The 21,468-nt window shown below is 37.1% G+C and overlaps 1 protein-coding gene across 19 annotated transcripts in view; it reads right to left on the minus strand.

The window, feature by feature from the left end:
* KDM6A (lysine demethylase 6A) overlaps window positions 1–21,468 on the minus strand; it is a 175,760-nt gene that overhangs the window by 20,121 nt on the left and 134,171 nt on the right. For all 19 annotated transcript variants that reach the window (XR_013925809.1, XR_013925810.1, XM_080374263.1 and 16 more), the window contains 9 exons: window positions 15,505–15,634; window positions 13,866–13,971; window positions 12,933–13,138; window positions 10,566–10,630; window positions 10,389–10,463; window positions 8,403–8,551; window positions 7,320–7,434; window positions 5,095–5,282; window positions 3,607–3,748 (listed from right to left, as the gene is read on the minus strand). Coding sequence is in view for 17 of the 19 variants with exons in the window: in XM_080374263.1 (XP_080230389.1) it covers window positions 3,607–3,748; window positions 5,095–5,282; window positions 7,320–7,434; window positions 8,403–8,551; window positions 10,389–10,463; window positions 10,566–10,630; window positions 12,933–13,138; window positions 13,866–13,971; window positions 15,505–15,634 (1,176 nt within the window). In the remaining 2 variants the exon portion in view is untranslated. The remainder of the gene's footprint in view (window positions 1–3,606; window positions 3,749–5,094; window positions 5,283–7,319; window positions 7,435–8,402; window positions 8,552–10,388; window positions 10,464–10,565; window positions 10,631–12,932; window positions 13,139–13,865; window positions 13,972–15,504; window positions 15,635–21,468) is intronic.

Here is a 21,468-nt window from a genome sequence, read left to right on the forward strand (position 1 = left end):
CCCTGGATAAAATTCAGGCCCTAGTAATGGCACCTGAAAATGTAAAACAATTTTATACTGTCAAAGAATGGGAGAAAGCATATGAACTATCACTTCAAAAATGCACTGCAATTGCCTAAAGTTTGGGTAGCCCCAAAAAGCTCAAAAGATGCCAAGTAGAATACAATGTTTAAGTTAAACAGTGTCAACTTTTAGTATTGTAAGCCTGCTTTTATTCTTGTACAGTGAGAATTCAGTCAAAAGAAATCTAGACCATACCTCTCAAATTCTTACAGGTATGGCATAAAGAGAGTAAGTGAATCATATCTAGTTAAATTCAAATATTTAAGAGATTTTTAAATGGATATCATCCCAATTTATTCTAGAAAGGCAGTAAGAAACCCATTGGAATATTCAGATATACAGCAAAACTTTTCAAAGTATGGAGACCACCCCAAAGGCAATGCAAGACTGACCTCTTTGTATCCTTCAGTCACATACCTTCCCTAATGATACTGAAATGTATTTTATCTCGCTTCATGATTTTGTGCAAAATTATTTCTCCCATGTCATCCCAAGTCATGTTCTTTTACATTTCTAAAACTATTTTTTGTAAAAGAACTTAGTCTTTCAGTTACTTTGGAATTAATTTTTTAAGCCTTTATTACTATGTTCCCACTACCTCCAAAATTCTTCTCTTCCTCAGATGCATTTATAAAAGTCCTAAATTTCATCCAAGAGGTTTGCTGTTAATTTTTCTTTCCTTGAGGGTTGTGCTCTTCCTCAGCTGACTTTGAAATCATTTTGTCTGCCTTTGTCCCTGCTCACGATTCTAGTGCCTGTATCAAATTTTAAAAAAAATATCTCACGAGGAAGTTTTAGGTTTTGCTCTGTCTTTTATCTAGCAGGAGAGCATCCAGTTGCACATTAACTAAAAATATAAGGAGGTCCAAAAGCAAAGCTTCCCTGTTCTATTTCTCTGCATCATTAATTTGGTTCCCAATATTTATATGTATGCTTAAATTTTAGTTTATCACCTCTGTAGCAGTTACTCTTACATAGTAACTGTGATATCGTAACAGTAAATCACATAGTAACAGCAGGACATATTTGTATTTACCTTTCAGACTGGAATTGCAAACTACTTCTTACCATTTTCTGAGAGCTACTCTTCTGCACTATTCTGATACCTAAGAAGCCCCAGAGACAGAAGTCAAACTACCTAAACACTTCAGGTATCTTTGACATACCATTTTAGACACAGACCTGCATTTGGCAAAAAGATGACAGCTGTGTCACTAATGTATTTTTTTTTCCCTGGTGACAGATGAGAAGTCAGCTATTCAAAATGAAATTCAACCAGCTGTATAAGGAATCACTATTTCTCAAGTGTTTTTATACACATCCATACACACCTACATATAAACACACAAATGCCTACATTTTGTACATAGTAAAATCCAGGAGCAGTGGACGATAGCTACTTGCCAGCTGGTGCTATTTTCCTGCAGACAAGCAGTCCATAGAAAAATTATGCAACTGCTTTCCTATCTTAAGGAGATTCATGAAAGTTTGTGCATTTCCAGCATGCTTTACAAAGCCAAGGTCACGTACTAGACTGTGTATTCCGATGACACCCATTTCTAGTAACACCTATACAGTAACTACAGAAGTGATCACAACAAAGACTTATCTCAGGTTACTGGTACCAGCTGTCACAAAGCAGAGCCCATCATTGGGCCTTCCTCCCTTTGCACACAGCATGCAACTTGGGATTTGGCTGACAACTAACTTTGGTGGAGGGTTTAATCCAAGTAAACGAAAAATGGTTTCAGTAGACTGGAAAAAGCAAATGTATACAAGACCAAAGTCTGTATCTGCTCCTCAGCATCTTTGTTTATTTGTAATGTACCCCTAAAATGTAGGTGTTTCACTAGAAAAGGCTCAGCTGCTGTCAGCCAGCAAGACAACACGAAGCCACCATTTTGTCCTCTGTGATTCTTCAGAACATTTTAAGCAATTCTCTTGGAGAAGGATGCTGTGCTCAGTCATGTTTTTCTCCTTTTAAGCCTAAACCATGGCAACCCCCCCCAAACCTGTGCAAATGCAAAATACAGGTGCCGAAATATTGAAATCCTATTTTGCCAAAAGCATTCCAGAACTGCTTTGAGCTTTACAATAGATGCCTGCTGGGCCTGGGAAGATCTATGAAGATAATTGTGAAATAGGTTCATGGTGTTTTTCTTCTTCTTTTTTTTTTTTTTTTTTTTTAATGGACTTCTTGAGTTCCCTCCCTCCCACATCCTGCTTCTTCCCTCCCTATTTCTCATTTCTAACTATTCACTTTCTCCTCTCCCTTTTATGACAGCTGGCATCCTGAATATGAGCACTAATAGCTTAACTGAAGGGGCAGGACTGTCAAGCCTTCAGCAAAGATTTTCTTTACCCTAGATACTAGATTTTAAGAAAGTATTCATGCATAAATGCTATTCCAAAATCTAGCTTTACAGTGACTACACAAACCTCCCCGTCTTCAACTTCAACATTCCTAGTCCTTACAAAGTTATCATGTCACCAATTCCACCATTCTGCTATAAATGCTCAAGTCTAAATCAGATTTCTCCTGTAAAAAGGTGTCTCACTCAGATGGCATCAATAAATCCTACTGGGGGAAAAAAGAAATTATTGTCTTTTTTTGCAAGTTAACACACCAATTTTTTTACGGTTTATTCAAGGCAAATTATGAAAGGATTCAATGCTTGTGGATCCCGTATATTGCTAAGACTAAGAAGTACTCAAGCTAGAAGCTCCTTTGGTAGGCTTAGGGAAACAAGAGAGTGCTGCTGCTAGAGTATTCTCATGATGACAAATTTTCTTTGGAATTAATTCCCCCATTTTCTTTAGGACAAACCTATGATATATGCTTAAATGTCCATCCATTCCTCAGTGGAGGTGTAGTGTTGCTGCAATGTGATTTAGATTTACTTGAAGTTGCACTCTTTATAACGAAAACTACTAAAGATGCTCCAAGCCTGGAATATTCCTGCATTTTGAAATCTGTGTAAAAGAATGTCACTAAATTCAATCATCATTTTACACATCAGTTAATTCATTGTTCAGAAGGAAGAGCACAGAGAAAGAGGCTTTTCAATTCCTATTTTCCTTTATTTAAAACATTTATACTGGATCTCCAAATGATAGTGTGTGAGCACTAACGAGAGGTTCTAGAAATGTAAAATGAAGTTTAATTTTGCTGTAAAAATGGCTAAACATTCTAACTGTAGTATTTGGGTTGATGATCTAATTTTGTTATTTCTTATGGTATGTAGTCTGAACACTTTTGTTGTCTAAGTCAACTGTTTCTGTAAACTGGTATATTAGATCTATGGCATATTTAGTAAGAAACTTACATCATTCTAAAGCTATGTCACAATAACATCAAATAAAATGTAATAAAATTAATTGTATCTATAGACGGATTCTTTGAAAAACAGAATACAAAATAGTTTTGGCTTGATTCTCAGGAATGGAAACGTCTTAGAAAACATTACTTGCAAATGAGCTATTGTTTTAGGCTTGAGGACGAAAAGGGTACAGTAAATGTCCAAATAAATGAATAAAACTTACTTTATCATTTCAAAAAGCTTTGGATCTGAGACCTTGATATTTCGAGCCATATTCCATGAAAGATGAACCATGGGTACTATGGACTTTACGCTCTGCAGTTTATTCCACTCGTACCGTTCCACTGCCAATTTATATTGACAGGCTACACAAAAACAAAATAACGAAAGCAGTTAGTCAAGTTAAGAAATAAGTATCAACTGAAGCCAAAATAATTTGATTATAACAAAAATGCATACCTTTTAGGGCTAGATTAAACTTCATTCGCAATGACCTATTCATACCAACTAAACTTGAATTCTGTAATTTATTTTTTTAAAAGTGTATTTATGATGCTAAAAATCCCACACAATACCACAGCAGCAACAACTATCTGTAAAACAAGCTACTGACAAGCGTTCAGTTTCTGTGCAGAACAGAGAGCAGTATTTCAAAAAGGGTTACCTAATAAATTTTCAAATATTTCAGATTAAAAAAACCTCTGAACATCTAAATTAACATCCCTGCCCATGGCAACGGAGTTGGAAGTAGGTATCTTTAAGGTCCCTTCCGACCCAACCCAGTCTATGAAATTTGAAATGTATGCATCTCACTCTATTCACTCTTTAACGTTATTTTACAATGCTATGGTATATAATTTGTCTTGAAAAGGAAGACTGCACCTTGACAGATTTGTTGCAGTGAGTCAGACTTTTTCATTAAGCAGCCTACTCACCCTGCCCTTCTTTAAAAAATGTTTTACAAAATTTACCACAGCGGAACATGTGAGCTCTGTATCAATCAATCACACAAACCTATATATACTACTTATTGCACCATAACGAAATAAAAGACACACCTTAAACTATTTAAGAAAATTGGAGTTTTTTGTAAGTACATGCTTTTCAAATGCTTGACAGAATCTCATTTTAGCTGTGAAATTTCCTTTCACTCTCACATCTAAAAACCTTTTAAGACCATGGCTCAAAAGTAAAAACTTCTAGAACAGTAGGTCTAAAACCCCTAATATTCCTTTATGAACAAGATTTTACAACTGTTCACATTTCCTGATGCTTTCACTAAAGAGCAATTATGTATCAGTTGTCCCTGAAAAGTTACGACTGGGCAAGTCCTTACACTCATATACAAGCTATAGCACAGTCTGCCGGGTAGCACAAATTTTGGGAGAAAAAGTTGAGAAATGGTCTACAAGACAGAGTGAATGAACTAATCTAAGCATTTTATTCTTCTACTGTTTGCTATACAACTGTAATTTTTACAAGCCCATTAAACGAACGAGTCCAAAGACTGCATGGTTGCTGCTTTCTCTTCCTCTTACCAATGGAATTATTTTAAGGTTCAACACATCATGTTTTAAAATACAGTACATACATTTTTTTTTAATCCTGTAAAGAAAGCATGGTAATTTAGTAAGAAATGGCAGGTTCTGTGGCATATATACAGTATTACTACCTAAGTACATAGTTCAGCACAGGCACTATTCAACCATACCTGTAAGAGGGCCAACATTCCACGCAATGTTGTTGCACCAACCAATAGCCTGAACCCAATGAACAGTGCCAGCATTTATCCACACCAAATCCCCTGGTCTTTGAATAAACCTATAAACTGGGACATTGGCTTCATACAAATCTTCCAAGTTTGGCCACCAAGATCCCATTAGGAAATTCATATTATTCCTGAAACAAGAGGAAAAATAATCTTCAACATTTATCAGCAGACACATTAGTAGTTGATACTTCAGTGTAATTACCTGCCAAAACTTATCACCATGGTAAATGCTTTCTGCATCGCATCAGTGACCCAGGAGGACTGGTCAAAAGGAAAGTTTCATCTATAAAATTCCTGATCCTAATTTCACATCCCACAATACATTAAAACACTCAACCATCTAGCAGCCCATATGGAGTCAGCTTATGGCTTCCAGTTATGTTCTATTTTTCTTTAGGTTTCCCAGTATTTTATTAATGCTGAGGCAGAGGAATCCTTGATTCAGATCTAGCATGACACTGATGCCAAATGTTGTTTTTTTAACCAGACTGATTTTATATACAAACCGTATCAGCTCTTTAGACTGCTTTCTGTTTTGAACAATGCCAACCTGCCAGCTTGTACTGTCAATGTATGCACAAGAAGCTTGTCCACACAACAAGCAACCTGTTGACACCATCTCAACTATGATCCACAGGTCCATGCTACATTCAGCCAAGAAAATGTCAACTGTTCTGAGAAGCCTGAAAAACCCCCACCACCTCTACATATGGATTTCCTAAGCATGAACTCTTCCACTATAGTTATTAAAAATACATACTTCTCTTCCATCCTTATACCAATTTTTATACTATATTTATACTGCACCATAAGAGATCATCAGCAATTCAGAGTTTTCACAGTCAATTCAGGGCCTCTGTCATGGGGGTAAAAGGCATGTCATCATTAGAGACACTGCAACTGCATCAGTGTGACTAAAATTTTGAGGTGGCTAATCTTTGTAAAGGTGGATGAAGTAAGAACAGCTGTCAATAGGCAGGCAAAAAATCGAGAATACCGAGACACTGCGGTGAATTTGCAGAGCTCTGAAAAAGTTCTGAAGAAAAGCCAAGAGCTTAGACCAGATTTAAGTGGGCAAGATAAGAAAAGAAATCTCCCATAAGATTAGCTTCAGAGGCTACCACTGGAATACTAGCATGATGAAGGGACACAATGGCTTCCTTTTTTTTTTTTTTTTTTTGGGGGGGTGGGGTGGAATGGGGGGAGAAGGGTACATGTGTGCATGTTCCATTTGATTTTAAAACACTCACTCAACATAAGGCACACCACAGAAACCCCAGTCTTAGAGCTGGCCAAATACTTCCCCAACAGTCCATGCACCTCAACTTTCCCAGCAAGCTACAAACACAGAAGTGTATGCAAAGCATGCCATGGCACCTCTTGGGGTCTGAGTAAACTAAGCTCTCCCTCTAGATGAAGCAAGAAACCATGCCAAAACACCAATGACTCTGTACTTGATTGTGTACAACACGTATACCAATCATAATAAAGATTAATAGCATATATCACCAGGAAAATACTTCACTCCTAAAAATCAAGAACAAAACCCCGAACTCCTTCACCCCCAACCACAAACCCAACTTTGTTGCATCACTCCACTGCAATAGCCCTAGAAGCTGTTACAAAAGCATCACCATTCGGTAACAGTAGAGGTCAGCTTCAATATGCATGATAGAGTGCCTAGACAAACAGCAAGGAATACGATGGATTTTCTGATGTGGAGATGTAAAAATAGTGAAAACTGGATTGATGCCACGTAATACACACCAGTAGCAGACAGCCTATGCTTATACTAAATTTCTGCTCCCCCTTACGGTAGCATAAATTTGATTCTTGAACCTAAATGAGCAGTTGCTACTAACAATCTCTCACTTCTCGTATTTCCTTAATTCTGTGTTCGAAAAAAACAAACACTGGACCTCATGTTAATTTTTGAAAGCAAAGCTATCACAGGCAATCCAAGTTTCTGTACATCGTACAAATACTGGTTTTTTTATAAATTCTATGATTTTGCATTTTGACTTTTTTAAAAAGACTTTTCTGACTACATGGAAAACCTTTAAAATAATGTCCTCTTAGAATACCCTCAGTAATTTCCCCCCTTAGGGCTGAGAAAGGGACAGAGAACTGGATAAAAAAAGAGAAAAACAGCACACCCAGCTTACTTTTCACAGAAGTCATTCATGACACCCCAATAGCTTTCAGGGACAACAAACCATTCACAGTCACCTGGACCAATATTTATATTTACTGAACAAAAGTTGTTATTTTCTTGATGACCTGAAATTTAGAGAAAAACACACACGCTTTATGTAAGGCTACAACATAGTTTAAGTATTTGTACATATTTTTAGATGACACTTACACACACTATTTAGGTGCTTCACAATTAAAAAATGCAATTAAGCTACCAGTGACAAGACAATTCTGCTTTTGTTAAGTTTGTGCAAAATGAAAAGCTGGAATTACCAATCTAACGAATCTGACCAATAATTCAGCAGTTCCCTTTTTGTAGAAATAAATGCTTCAAGATGTTAAAGCTTAGATTTTGTGTTTTACGATAGCTCTTGACAGTCCCAGGAAGGAGCAAAACTTCATGACTTCAGGCACTGAACAGAGAAGTAGTAAGAAAATCTTTCCAAAAGGGCTTTCAAAAATCAACGTAGAAATGCCAGTATTTTATCTTCTTTTGACAGCTGGAAAACTAAGCCATAATCCCCAATGGAATTTTCTAAAGTTGTACACTTCAGAAAAAACAGAACCTGAAATTTAGTCCAGATCCCTCAAGTCTCAGTCCAGTGCCCTAATGCAGCACTACTTATTACGGAGGGTTGAGTCCTATCCTCAGACAATAAAAAAAAAAATCAAAAGTAAAAGCATACCAATTTCTACGATTGGACAAGACCTACTTTGGAAGCCTATAAAAACTTCCAAGGCATGTGAAGTACAAATACTGTCCAAGTATATAAACTCATCTTTTTTCCCCATAAAGAATCCAGTATTACATGCAAGAAGTTAGCACGGTAATTACCTAGCATTGCAGAAATCCACACATTTCCAATATAAGGTAATTTAGAGTACTTTGCACCCGCAGAGTTCAGTTAAACAAGAAATTAAAAAAAACACTGAGTATGTATAATTTTATCATGTTTAGGCATGTTGTAAGATACGTAAAATCTGCAGTATGGTTACATCAATACCACAGCAGTAGAACCTGATTTTTTTTCATGCAAAGAGATTATACTCACCTGGTGTTCTGCTTCCCGGAACCTTCATGTACAACTGCACCGTGTTCATGCCGAGGATGGTATGACCAACATGGCTTAGAAGATTTCCTGCTGATACCACACGTACAAAAGCAGGAAGTTTTGTCAGTTCATGGAGTTGCAACTTCCACCTGCAGCAAAATAGCAAATTGACAAACTGTGAATCCCTGAAACTCTTGAAAGAGTTCGGGAAATACAAACATTTTCAAAAAATTGTTAGTGTAGGAGATAAAGGAGCAGACAGCCTACTTCTGTGTAGCTTAGTATCTCTTAGGAAAGTTGAGGCAATGCAATATTCTTACTTGACAGTTCAAGAAATTTGAATGACAATTGCATTTAAGAGTGAGCTCAAAGCCAGGGTGATTGGACTCACTCTTGCCATTAGCCAGTCTGCTGCAATACTGTCAGGAAATTCTGCTTGCAATTTACACCTTGGTGTACATCTTCTCCAAGTGAAATGAGAGCTGTGCTCTCCCCACACTCTAGCCAGCAGAAACCATTAACCGTGCTTTCAAGAGCCAAATGATATGATGCTACAACATATGTCAAGAAGACTGTCTAAGCATACCCTCGCCTGTGCACACAATTGCTGTTACCAAGAATGAAGTTACAGACATGCATGTGCCACAGAACTGGACACTCGGCATTAAGAAAACAAAGATCTTCAAATAAAAAATCCAAGAACTTAAGTGCAGAGCTCTGTAATGTTACCCAGGTATCTGAGTTACTCTTTCAGTTTTAAAATATTTCCAAATATAATCACAAATCTGACAGGCTAGTTGAGGGGAAAGATAGTTTTGTAGCAAAAGCTGAGACTGCAGATCAGAACATCTGGCAATTACCTGGGATCATACAAGAACTATTTGAAGTATCAAAATCCCAATTCCCTATGAGCCTCAGGTTATTTATGCTCAAGTTAATTCAAAGTCTCTCTCCCAATGGTTTGTTCAGAGCGCTAGTTTATTAGCAACAATTTTGTATCTACAGGTGGAATTTCTTCAGAAAAAACCAGCATCGACATTTAAAATTTTATAACAATTTCTAATCACATACATATATACACACATTGACTATACCACAAAAGACCTCAGCATCTTAAGTGGCCCTTATTCCCCAGTTTCAAACACATAACCTTTTCTTCTGCTCTGATGACTGAAGTAGATCAGAATTTTTGTATTGCAGCTGGCAGGACTGACAGCCTAAACATGCTGGATCTTTCATGGAAATATATACTAACTAGAGATAGAATCAAATAAAAAATTATTACTGGACAGCAAAACCATGCTTTCAGAGTATTTCTAATACTTCCTGATGTTATTCTGAGCTACCTTCATCTACTCACAAAAGGATATGTAGTCTAAAGAATACTTAATTTATTCCTTATTTTTTTGAGGTTGTGGGAGAGGTGTCATGGCTTATCCACAGGTAAGCATTGGTCTGGTCTTTATTACACATTTTGAACCCTGTTGCTGGACAGAGCTAAGAGCTATTAAAATGTGGAAATAGAAAGGGTGACAGTTGGAACAAAAGGAAACAAACAAACAAAAAAAGTAAGAAAAATACAAACGAAAAAAACCCTTTAATCTTACAATTTCTGTGCAAAGACTGAGAACTTTGTATTGTGAGAAGTAATTAGAATTGCAAGCAAACAATTTAAAGCCTCAGAATTAAACAAAGGGAATGTATTAGAAGGAGAACTAGAAAGAACAGTTTCTGATGGATGTTTAAGTTCCTTTCTGGAAAAATAAAGAACCTGGAAAGAAAAGCTTGAAAAGAGATTTTAGCATGAGAAAGACTCATAACAACAGTTTAAAGAGCAAAGCTAACAATTTCATTGCAGAAATGGGGTGTGCAACTGGAACTGGGTGTATCAGACTGACCGATGTCTGAGAAGAATGCATTAGTTTCTCAGAACGAGTATCATACTGTAGAATACCACTGTGAGCAGGAGAAACTGTAATAACTTACTTCTTGTCATCTGACAGGTCAATGTTGGTCCCAAACTTGATTGTTTTAAAAGGTCCTCTTCTCCTCCTCCCAGAGCTGCAAATACAAAAAAAATATAATATGTGAATGTAGAAATGGGAATGATGTAAAAAAACCACATAAAACCAACTACAAAATTATCAGTTATACCACACTTACTTATCAGAAGATGTGGATTCATTATCTGAGTGGTCCTTGTGGTGACTCTTCTTCTCATTTTCCTCCTGCAAAATACAATTGTGGAAATGGCTTTTTAAATATAAATAGACATAAAAGTAAGACTATATGTAAAATACATAAAGTGACCACAAGTTCACAGAGATAAGTACATTTGTTTCAAGTTGCTGGTACAATCTTTAAAATACCTGTATCTAACATTTTATGTTAATATTACTGTTAAGAAAGTAAGAAAAATATTATTAGTCAAAAGCTGTTGCAAAAAACTCTTTGTGACTACAATCTCAGTGAAGCTCAGGCCAGGACAAAAGAAAATGTCTACATGGTAAATATTTCTGCCAGCCTACATTACAATTGCAAATGAGTATGTTGGTTTGTTTCATTATGCAGGTGAATTGGAATCCAATCTTGAGGAATAGTGTTAACTTTTCCAAACCACAGCATTTACCTTCTTTCAAAAGCAAGCAGGTATGCTGGTATGAAACCAGGATGAATAATATTTATAAAATTAATTTTATACAATCCGTTATATAAAAAAATGTTTTGAATTCTTCATAGCCCTATACTATTTCAGCACTCCAGTAACCAGGACCATGACTACCTGAAAAAAGTCTAGCCAGTATTAAATGATGTAATTTCATCTTTTTAGCAGAGTTCACTCAAAACCCTATTCTAATGACATCTTTTTTGACAAGTATATGGACATAGAAGGAAAAACCTTACAACAAAAAAAGGAGGAATGAACTGCCTGGAGGCTACCCAAAGATCTCTGGCTTTGAATGGGGCTGTTGTTAAATCTCAAAGTGCCCTATGTACCTGAGAAAGTCTTATTCATCCTTTGAATAAAGGACAAAAAGAACCTAGCGATGATGGATTTATCAGATACTGCAAGGCATGTTAGAAAAGCAATGTAATAGTTGTTAGAGGAATAATAAAAAAAAATCACTTTCATTTGAACACTGTGAAAAGTCACGTAAGGACGGGTCAAACAGCGTTAGACAAAGGACACACATACACTCTCTGATTTCCAAGTGAAAAATGAAAATCATCATTCTGAAAATTATTTCATATATTGCATTTTTACCACCAATTTGTAACAGAGGAGAAAAAAAAAATCAGAAAATCCTGCAGTTCACTTGGTGCAAATACAAAGCTGAGGCTTTCCTGCTGACAAGCTGGTATGTGACCAATTACATATGTTATTAAACATGTGTGTATATATATCTCTCTAATGCTCCAGTATATATATAAGATACACATATAATGCTCCAGTGAAGTAATGTTCTCCAGCCCCTCTGGAATGACATACAAAAATACAATGCCAGTGCAACTGTTCAAGGGGCACCAGAAAACTTCAGTCAATATCCCACTTGTATTTATTACCACTGCCGAATAAAAATCCCATTTGTCCCAAGCTCCTGGTGACTTCAGTGCCCCCACTTCCCCGTGGTAGTCCTGTTTCTTTTCCTCTTCCTGGAGCAGTCTCGCTCAAAACACTGGATTACTGATTAATTTCTTTGTTTCCAATCCTTTCCTCTAATGCACAAAGTTTAAATTTAGGATTTCTCTTTCCTTTCTTACTGAAACCATTGCTATTTCTCTGTAACGGCAGTGAAAACTGCAGCAGTCAATTCCCCACATTGGTGTTCTCCCTATTTTCTAATTAACAACTGGTCAAGAATATTTTTTTGTCTTAGTTCCACCTTAGCCTAATCTTTTTATAACACCAGATAGCATAAGCCTCCATGAAGTGCCCACAGCTCATTCCAAGGATGAACTCACTGTTTCAGCAAAAATATTAAAAGGTAGTACCAGTAAAATAACATTTCAAGTATTTCACTCTGCCACATATGTCTAACAACTTCTAAACTATACAGAAAATGTTATGTCTGGAACCCAACGAAAAGACATAGGAGTGTAATCTTCTAACAAGCCATAGCCAAATTAATTCAGGATACTGCAAAGCACAAAGAAATTTGCTTTCAAAGCCTGTGGGAAATAAGAAGCAATACAAGTTAAAAAAGAGCATCTTAAGTTATAAATAGTTTAATATTAATTTTGGCATTTTAATATGAAAGCTAAAGCTAACAAGCTTTTAAAGTATGTAATTACCAGGATTTTTACAATAAGAAAATTTGGTTTTATATGAAGCATTTTGGAGGAATAACCTATATACTATTCGACCCTCTATTCAAAACAGATTTTGTAAATTTACCTGTGTTCTTCATGCTAGTGGAATTACCTCCTTCTCCTTAACATCTTCCATTTGTTTTTGATAGCTGCTATTAATTGGTCCCAGGGTTAGTATACAGTTTGCAAATGTAACTTAAACAGTAACAACGGACATACCCTTAAAGACTCCTGGAATGAAGAGGCCTGGTACTGTGCATATTTAGCAATTGTTGTATGAGATCTGCTGCTTTCACAACGCCAGATTTTCTTTGTTCCAGTGGGGTCCCAGTTTTCATCTGCTGGCTGCAGTAGTTGTGTCCTTACTTCTACTATGTGTTCATTATTTGCTTCTACCAATGTCTTAGTAGAGAAGAGTCCTAGATCTAATAATAGGAATAAAATTCATAAATGACAGTTAAAATATAGTAAAAAGTTTCAAGAAAATTAATAAAGTTGTCTAAAGGTTTAAACTAAAGCACTTTTTCCCCCTCAGCCTTCGTAACACAGCCCACCTGAAGGTTAATAATTAACACTCATGATTAACACTCAAAAAGCTTTTCTGCACAGAACAGTAGAAGCTTGTAAAAAACCTGGCAGCATAGCAGTATGGACTATATTCCAAGAAACATTTTACATGCCTTGGGTAAACAAATCTACAAACATAAATCTATTACCAATGCAATATTTTTCAGACCAGAGTTTTATGAATGCACTTCTATCGTATAACATGTTTCCTATCACCAATGAGTTTTTCTATCTACAGAGTTCAATATATTATAGACAGATCACAGATAATTAAATGTAGAGCACAAAGACGTGTAGCCACTGTTTTAATAGGAAAAAAGTCTATCTGTAAGCTTCCATATCCGCAGCTTATCTCCTCTCTGTGCTAAACAACATCTGTTGAATTTGGGGGTTTTGTTTTTGGAGACAATTAAGATTAGAAAAACAGTAACTGAGAAATGACACATTACCCTAATTATTTGGAACATGCAAGTAATACAGTATTACAGAAATAAAGTATCCACTTCTAAGAACTGAGAGATTTCTTCTTAAAAAACACATACCTTTTTTCCCCCAAAGTAAAAATACCATATTCAGTAAACTTACCTAATTTAAGCGCTCCAGCAAGGCCACGTATTACAGTAACAGGGTTGTTTGGATTTGTACAAAATTGATGTAATGGTGGAAAGAAAGCATCTCGTTTATTTTCCAACTGTAAAATTATAATGGAATATTAGATGCCAGATGAATTTAGACTCCTTATTGGTAAAATAAGAAAGAATAATTAAAAAAAAATCACAACAACACAGAAAGAAGACAGGAACATTCTCCATTTCCCTGCACTGTGGGGAATGAACAGCTACATCATACAACCCTATCCGTGTTAAAAGTTGGGGTCTCTCCTGAAATTAATTTGTTACTGCAATTTATTTCTTGGCATGAATTATTCCCAGGTTGCTTCGGCTTTTGCAACTCAGGTTTCCTGTGGTTTATTTCTTTATCTGACAGTAGCCTTGTACATTCCCTAAATTGACAGAATCCTCTGAAGAGCAAGATAATAAACTAACTTTCTTTTCAGAAGTCAAAAAGGCAAATTATAGAGATCATGTATACAAGAAACAGTATAATTAAAAACTACTCTCATAGTGTATCTCACATTAACCAGAAAGGTTGATTTGATGTTCTAATGCTTTTGCGCACCTATTACCTCAATTTTATGCTATAGTTTCTCCCATATTTTTTTCCCTTTCTTTTTTCTCTGTTGTTGTAAATCTTTTAAAATGCTGACGACATCTCTTTCAATAAAGAAACCACAATACAGAGTTCCCAAATATTGGGACCCATGTTGACACATCTACACAGTATGCTGCAGCATGGTGACTTACCAGCTTTGCATGGACTCAACAAAGCTGTGATGGACTTTTAATAACGTAATTAGTTCAGATGCAACACTTGGAAGCACTATTGCTTCCAACTTAATCTAGCTCTGAAGCAGACTGCTTGGGCAGTACCAGGCCAAAAAAACCCACCAAAACCCCCCAAAACCCACCCACTTCTAGTCCCCACGATGAGCTAACCAAAGCTAACCTGAGGTTTCCACACTGGTTGTATGGACATGCTGTAATTTATTGTTCTGTTATCAAGGAAGGGGACATCCTATAATTTATTCTTCTATTACTGAGGAAGTTAGCACAAATTTTTCATAAAGCTATTGTAAAACTTTATTTTCAGAACAGAAATTTTAATGGTTGGATAAGAAAATACTATGCAACTAAAACCTGCCTTTTCCTAATGACATTTTGTTCTTAACACCACCTCAACTTTTATTACTGTTTTCTTTACTGTATTTTGAAACAGATTGTTGGGAGAGTTTAATTACTTGCTTATTTATACCTAAACTTTCACTTGCAAAAAACATACATACATGTTTGAAATATTGTGTACTGTATCCAATGAACTGTTTTGCATATTCTGCTAATATTTTCAGTATTTAAAAAAAATACTCTGAAGCTGGTTTTCCTCTTTTTACTGAAATTCTTAATATACAAGTAGTTTAAGAGTCAAATTATGTCCCAAAATTATCTTTAAGGTTAGCATTTTTCCCACTTACACACTAGTTGGGAGAGCACTGTAATTAGAATTCAGCTATAAATAGTGCACCTTTAAAATAATATTATGTAATTCAGATAATCAAACAATTACAAAAGACAGCCAGTAGTGTACTTCTACCATTAGATTTACTTACATAAATACTAGGTGTAGGTGGATTCAGCTTGTCCTTTGGCAAGGGAGGGTACGGTGGAGGCGGTGGTCGTGGAGGTGGGCATTTATCCAATAGAATACTACTGTTAGATAAGCCATTTTTACCCAGATTCCTAAAAGGAAAGAAGAGCTGCCTCTGTCAATACTTGACAAACAAAATGAATACATATTAGTGTAAGGTCTTCTGCAAAATAATGAGGTATAAGGAGAAACCGTAATTCAAGATGCAAATAAAGCTTATATATTTTAATCAAGAATTCTCAGTGTATAATTTGATATTATTCAAAATAATCCCCACTTCGCCTGCATCTGCAATATCACCACTATTAGTTAAAAATGTAGCCATTTTAAAGAAAAGCTAGTGTGACTCATTTGACAAAATTTAACAGGGAAAGCAGGTTTCAACTAGAAACAGAGAAGAACCTTATTACGTCAGCAGCAGCGGGTGGATGATCCGTTCGCAGCAGCGGAGAGAAGGCAGTCCTGTAACGCTGCGCACAGCACAGTCAGAAAATGACAGTGCCTTAGCCAGAAAACTGCAGAGTCACAAAACCCAACAACTGCACTAAAGACGCTACATCGAACAGCCACCTACCCCCGCCCCAACTTACACATCCTGAAGCCAGAAGGAGCCACTGCTGCATAGTCCATTGTCTGAGCAACAGAAGAATGGACCTAGCCTGAGCGAGCTGCTGCATCAACACCCGTACGTGTACAGGAGTCAGAACCTTGCTTACTGTATTTGCAGCCTTTGGAGATTTCCAGATGTGGATAACCCACCGTATATGTGTTGACTTTTTCTGTAATGAATGACCTGAAAAATCTGCAGTCTGAGCTTAGTCTATATTCCATTTCCAGTCACTATCACCAGGAAAGTATTTATTAGCCAAACCATCCCTTTTTATTAAAGATGACTCAACTACTTCATAATTCTTCCAATTAAATACTCTTCAAATCCCTGTTCAACCCTCATTTGATTCACTAGCTGTTATTACCACCTCTCAACACCCCACAAAATGGGATGTTTCTAACACACTATATAGTCATGTATCTTTCTAAAACTCACCAGTTACAAAAAAGTTGTTCTGGTAACAACGATCTTTGGCAGAAACCACAGCTGACATATTAGATGAAACTCCCAGCAACAGAGCTTGTCTCTAAAACACAGGAACTCTGATGCTGGCACTGAGAAAGATCGTAGAGCTGGGTGCCGGCATGTGAGAGCACTGCTTCAAATCAAGCCACCACAAATCACACCTAAGACTGAACTGATCTCAAGCCCCCAAGTCCGACTGACTGCTATGACAAACACTTCAAAGAAAATGAGCAAACAGCTCGCATACCCCAGGCTGCAGCAAAGACAAGCATCCTGAGAAACTGGTGCTCATCACAACAAACAGGCTGGTCATTCAGCTCACAAATTATGCCAGCCTTCGAACTCATACACTGCTCTCCTCTGACAGAAGATCAGAGCGATACAGAGACATCTTTAACAACTGTCTCCAAAGCATGCTTGTCAAAACACCACACATGGCTTGTTCCTTGTGCTAGGTGAGTAATGCCAGAATAGATTGCAACCTCAAAGAAACTGAAAAAGCCATGCAGAAGCTTTGATTAGGCACCATCCAACCTGGCAAAAAACTCACTGACCAATGCTTAATGTCTGATGCAGTTCTTGCAAAGAACTATTGTGTCATCCCCCCCCCCCCCCCCCAAAAAAAAAAAACCACAAAAACAAAACACCAGGAAAAAACCCAATACAGCAATATAAAATCACCATTATCCAAATAAATTTATCGACCACAGTTGCATGAATCTGAGATTCAGACTGCCTATACAAAGTGAAACTATAATCTGAACAGCAGGTATTAGAAGTAACTATGAACTCTGTATTACCAAACTGAAAACTAAAACCAAGAAAAGCAAACGCATAGTATTAAAAATCAAAGAACTTTGACAAAATTCAGTTTGCATTGATAAACAGTTCTCAGGCAATTTCTGAGGCAAGGAAAAAGTGAAAGACTGAACCTGAAGAAAAAGGGACATTGTTCAGAACTAGGGTGACTTAAGCTACTGTAGTCACAACAAGATAATCACCACAGCAAAAGCTCAGCAAAGCCAGGGTACGTTGGGTCTTCAGGGAAGTGGGACAGCAGAGAAGGGAGAAATTTCTGTATGATTAGAGAAACTACAGGTCTGAAAAGGCAAAGGAAATAGAGCAGAAAGCAGACAGTACAAAGGAAAAGATCAGATGAACAAACATATCTCAAACCCGACACCTGAAGCTGATACTACCAAGTATATGCCACGGTTTCCTATTAAGTTACTAAAACCCTTTATGGAAAGTTTAAGAAAAGGAGCCAAAGAAAAGCAAAGCCGAGACAGGAAAATGCTCATTAAGTGGCACAGGAAACAGACGGGTAGAGTATTTAAAGTTGTCTTTAGCGGACAAATTTCACTCTATCATTTTTTATTTTTTATTTTTTTTTACTATGAATCAGAGTAACTTACTAATAACAATGGAAAAAAGCTATTAAAGAGTAATGCTGTAATTGTTGGTGTAGTAAGAGAAACAGAGTAACAGGGATTATAAAAACCACCACAGAAGTAGTAAAAAATTTACTGCCAGCACCTGAAATGAAGCAGTGTGAACATCTAGTGTAGGCACCTCCACCTAGGGAAATAAGAGAATTATGGCCAGTGCAAGGGAAGTTAAAGACCCTTTTCTGACCACGGCAACCATGAGGAAAATCTCACACACCTCTGTTTCAAAAGCCTATTTTTTTGTGACAAGATTTCCTACTGTCTGGAAGAGGCAACAGATGCAATACTCAAGAGAAAACAAGCCTGATTTACACCCCAAAAAGAAACTGGATGCCTAGTCAACTACAATGCAGTGACAGAAGAATAAAGAGAAAGACATGTTTCATTCATTTAAATTGACTTTCCAGGGGGAACTGTCTTTTCACAGACTGTGCAGGAGAACACCTTTCATTCCCACAGAGAGGGAAGAGAAGGCAGGAGCAGCTGTCAGCCTCAGAAAGGCAAGGACAGGGGTGCACACTGACGTGCGGTGCTGTCCTGCGCCAACGCTGCAGCTCTCGGTCCACTGCCATCTGCTCAACGGGCAAAGGCAACAACTCATGCAAGTGCTTTACCCCGAGGACCAAACTCCAACTGCCATGCTTATGAGTGACACCAACCACTATGGATTAAATTGGTGCCTTGATTTCACGTAATTATAGCATCTCTTGAATAATCAATCATTAGGTTCATTACAATACACACCACCACCACCACCACCATTTTCACTGCTTTCTAGGATACATTCCCACATCTTCTAAAAACAGGGTACAGCCTTCAGTCTTAGAGAACAACTTCCCCTCTGGCTGTACCAAAACACAGTTAACCAGAAGCAAGTGCGACCCAGTTTGGTTTGCAACAGTCCCCTGTCCTCTTCATTATGTAGCACTACTCCCTGGTCTGTGCATTTAGCAAGTATTAACATAAACAATTTACAGTTATCTAGGGATTTCTTGACAAATAAGAGACTGATGGCTTAGCCTGAGATGATGCCTTCATCCCTCTACCATACTTCTTCCCTCGAGTGTCTATTTTCACTGCACAAATCAGTAGTTTTCAAGTCTTCTGGAACTTTTTCCGTTTTCCAAGAACTATAATAAAAAAAATATCTGTATGAACAACAGTTCTCTAGGCTACTCTTTCAGAGCTCATGGATGTATGTTATCTGGGCCTCTGACTTTAAAATGCCAAAGTTAAGTGTAACTACTGTTTAACCTTCTCGATCACTGTGAAAAGAGTGTGTTACCGTACATCTCATGGTGTGAACATCGTATCTGCTTTTTTCCCACGCACAGAAGAAACATTTACTGAACTCTCATGCCGCTATTGACTATTCTAATAGCTCTGGGCAGCCATTAAGCATTAATGTTTTTTGTGTTTCTTGTTTTTCATTCTTGGCTACAGTTTTCCTTTTCCAAACTTTGTTTCTGAGTTTTCTAGAAACTCTTGGGTTCAGTACTTCTGAAAATATTTGCCCTTTTTAATTGGGAGATTGTGACTTCTTGATGATAATGAAAAGTTCCCAAACAATTTCCAGTTATCTATAATTTGTATTTTATGCACACTTTACAGGCCAAAACAGACTAAGTTACAATCGGTGCACCTAAGCAGTTATTTTTGTTGTGGAGACAGTCTAAGTGAATTATCACTTAAGGGTTAGCTACATGAGAATTAACAAGGTTTTACTGCTTAAGAGATTACAGTTATTCCAAAGAACAACACTAATACCCTCTCTTCCCCAAATATAAATCACATTTAACATGAATAAAAGGAACTGTGGATTTTTGTGATACTCTATCAGAATTAATTAATCTACAAAGAATGAACAAAACATTTGAAAAACGTGCCTGCAGAAGGAATCAATTGAAGCACTAGGATGCACAGTACTTACTTGACCCAGACCTGATTTAAAAGAGAAATACCCAGCCATAACAATTAATTGCTTTCATACTGCAAGTTACTACAAAAAAACACAGAAAAGTGTCTGTCAACACCCATCACCCCAGGAAGGGGCCAGTTACTCACAAGACCTAACCTGGGCTCTCTGAGGCTCACCTTCAGCTCCTTCTACAGCCAGCAGAGAGAGACGAGCTCTCATAGAGGAATACAAAGAAGTCAAGTCAACCTTACGTTATACTTAAATGCAAGCCATGCCAGATAATTATACAACCCGGTTATCATGCAGTTCTCTACCCCAGCCTTTCAGAAGCAGGTACTAGCTGGCAATACTCCCAGAGATCTTTCTTTTTAAACCTACAGAAAATCCTACAACAGAGTTGTGAATTTTCTGATTATGCAAATATATTTCTAGTAATTTTTGAATTCTGTTCTGGTTTTGAACTCAACAGTACAGGTTGGCAGTGAATTTCATAAGTTAATTATATGTTATGTAAGAAGTAATATTCCTTTTTTTTTTTCTTAATGACTTTTACATCTTTCTATTTCATTTGTTAATCACCTTGTTCTTAAGTTATAAGACAAACAGAATCACGTTAATGACTTATGTAAGGAAAGTATTTTAACAAGTGGTACCAAACTTTTTCATATGATTGCTTTCCTCCTAAATTATACATCTTTCCGATGGTTTTTTACTTCCAGATAATTCTGCTTCCCACCTGCAGAATTCTGTATTTGCCTTTTAAAACAAACCAGAATGTCCTTTTAAGCAGTTTAGCTTTTGAAATCACATTATTTCATATTTTATTCTTAAAATCTTTGCTGTGGTGAAGTTTACTTGCCAGAAGTCACATACCTTTACAGCAACTGAACGATTTTGCTTCAAGCCAAAACAGTCCTTTCCTTACAAAGAAACCTCCCAACAAAACAAGAATTAAGAATTGCTTTTGTTTTCAAGAACAGAAACAGAAACTTTATCTAGCTCCTTTTTCTTCAAAGTACTTCCCTCAAATAGATCTATGCTCTTTGCCTCTCAACTGCAGAGTTCCTAAACCACTCATTCACTAACAGACTTCACGAAGCAGGCCTAACTGCCAGAGCAGCACCTTCAGGAAAGATCAGCCCAAGTTTGTGTTGAAGCCTGGGGCAGAAGCAGAGCCCACCGCCCAAGGAGACGTCTGTCCACTTCAGCCTCTGCATTGCTTTTCCCACTCCTGCTCACGAAGCTTATTTCCTATGCTGTGTACATGGCTGGCCATTGATCTTCTGACCCTTTTCCAAACTGTTTGGCCTAGACCATCTTCTGTTTGCCGTTCTAAACTTTTAGAATTTTACAAGGTCCCTTGAGAGGCAGCTAATCTCTTCTGGTCTCCTGTCACCTCCTTCTCTCAGTTGGATCGCTCTCTATGTTTCCTCTTTGCACACCGAGCAAAAAGGACTATAAAAAGGCATGTTAGCCCTTCTTAAT

Source organism: Falco punctatus (genome assembly GCF_963210335.1).
Source record: "Falco punctatus genome assembly, chromosome: 2".
Taxonomy (NCBI): Eukaryota; Metazoa; Chordata; class Aves; order Falconiformes; family Falconidae; genus Falco; species Falco punctatus.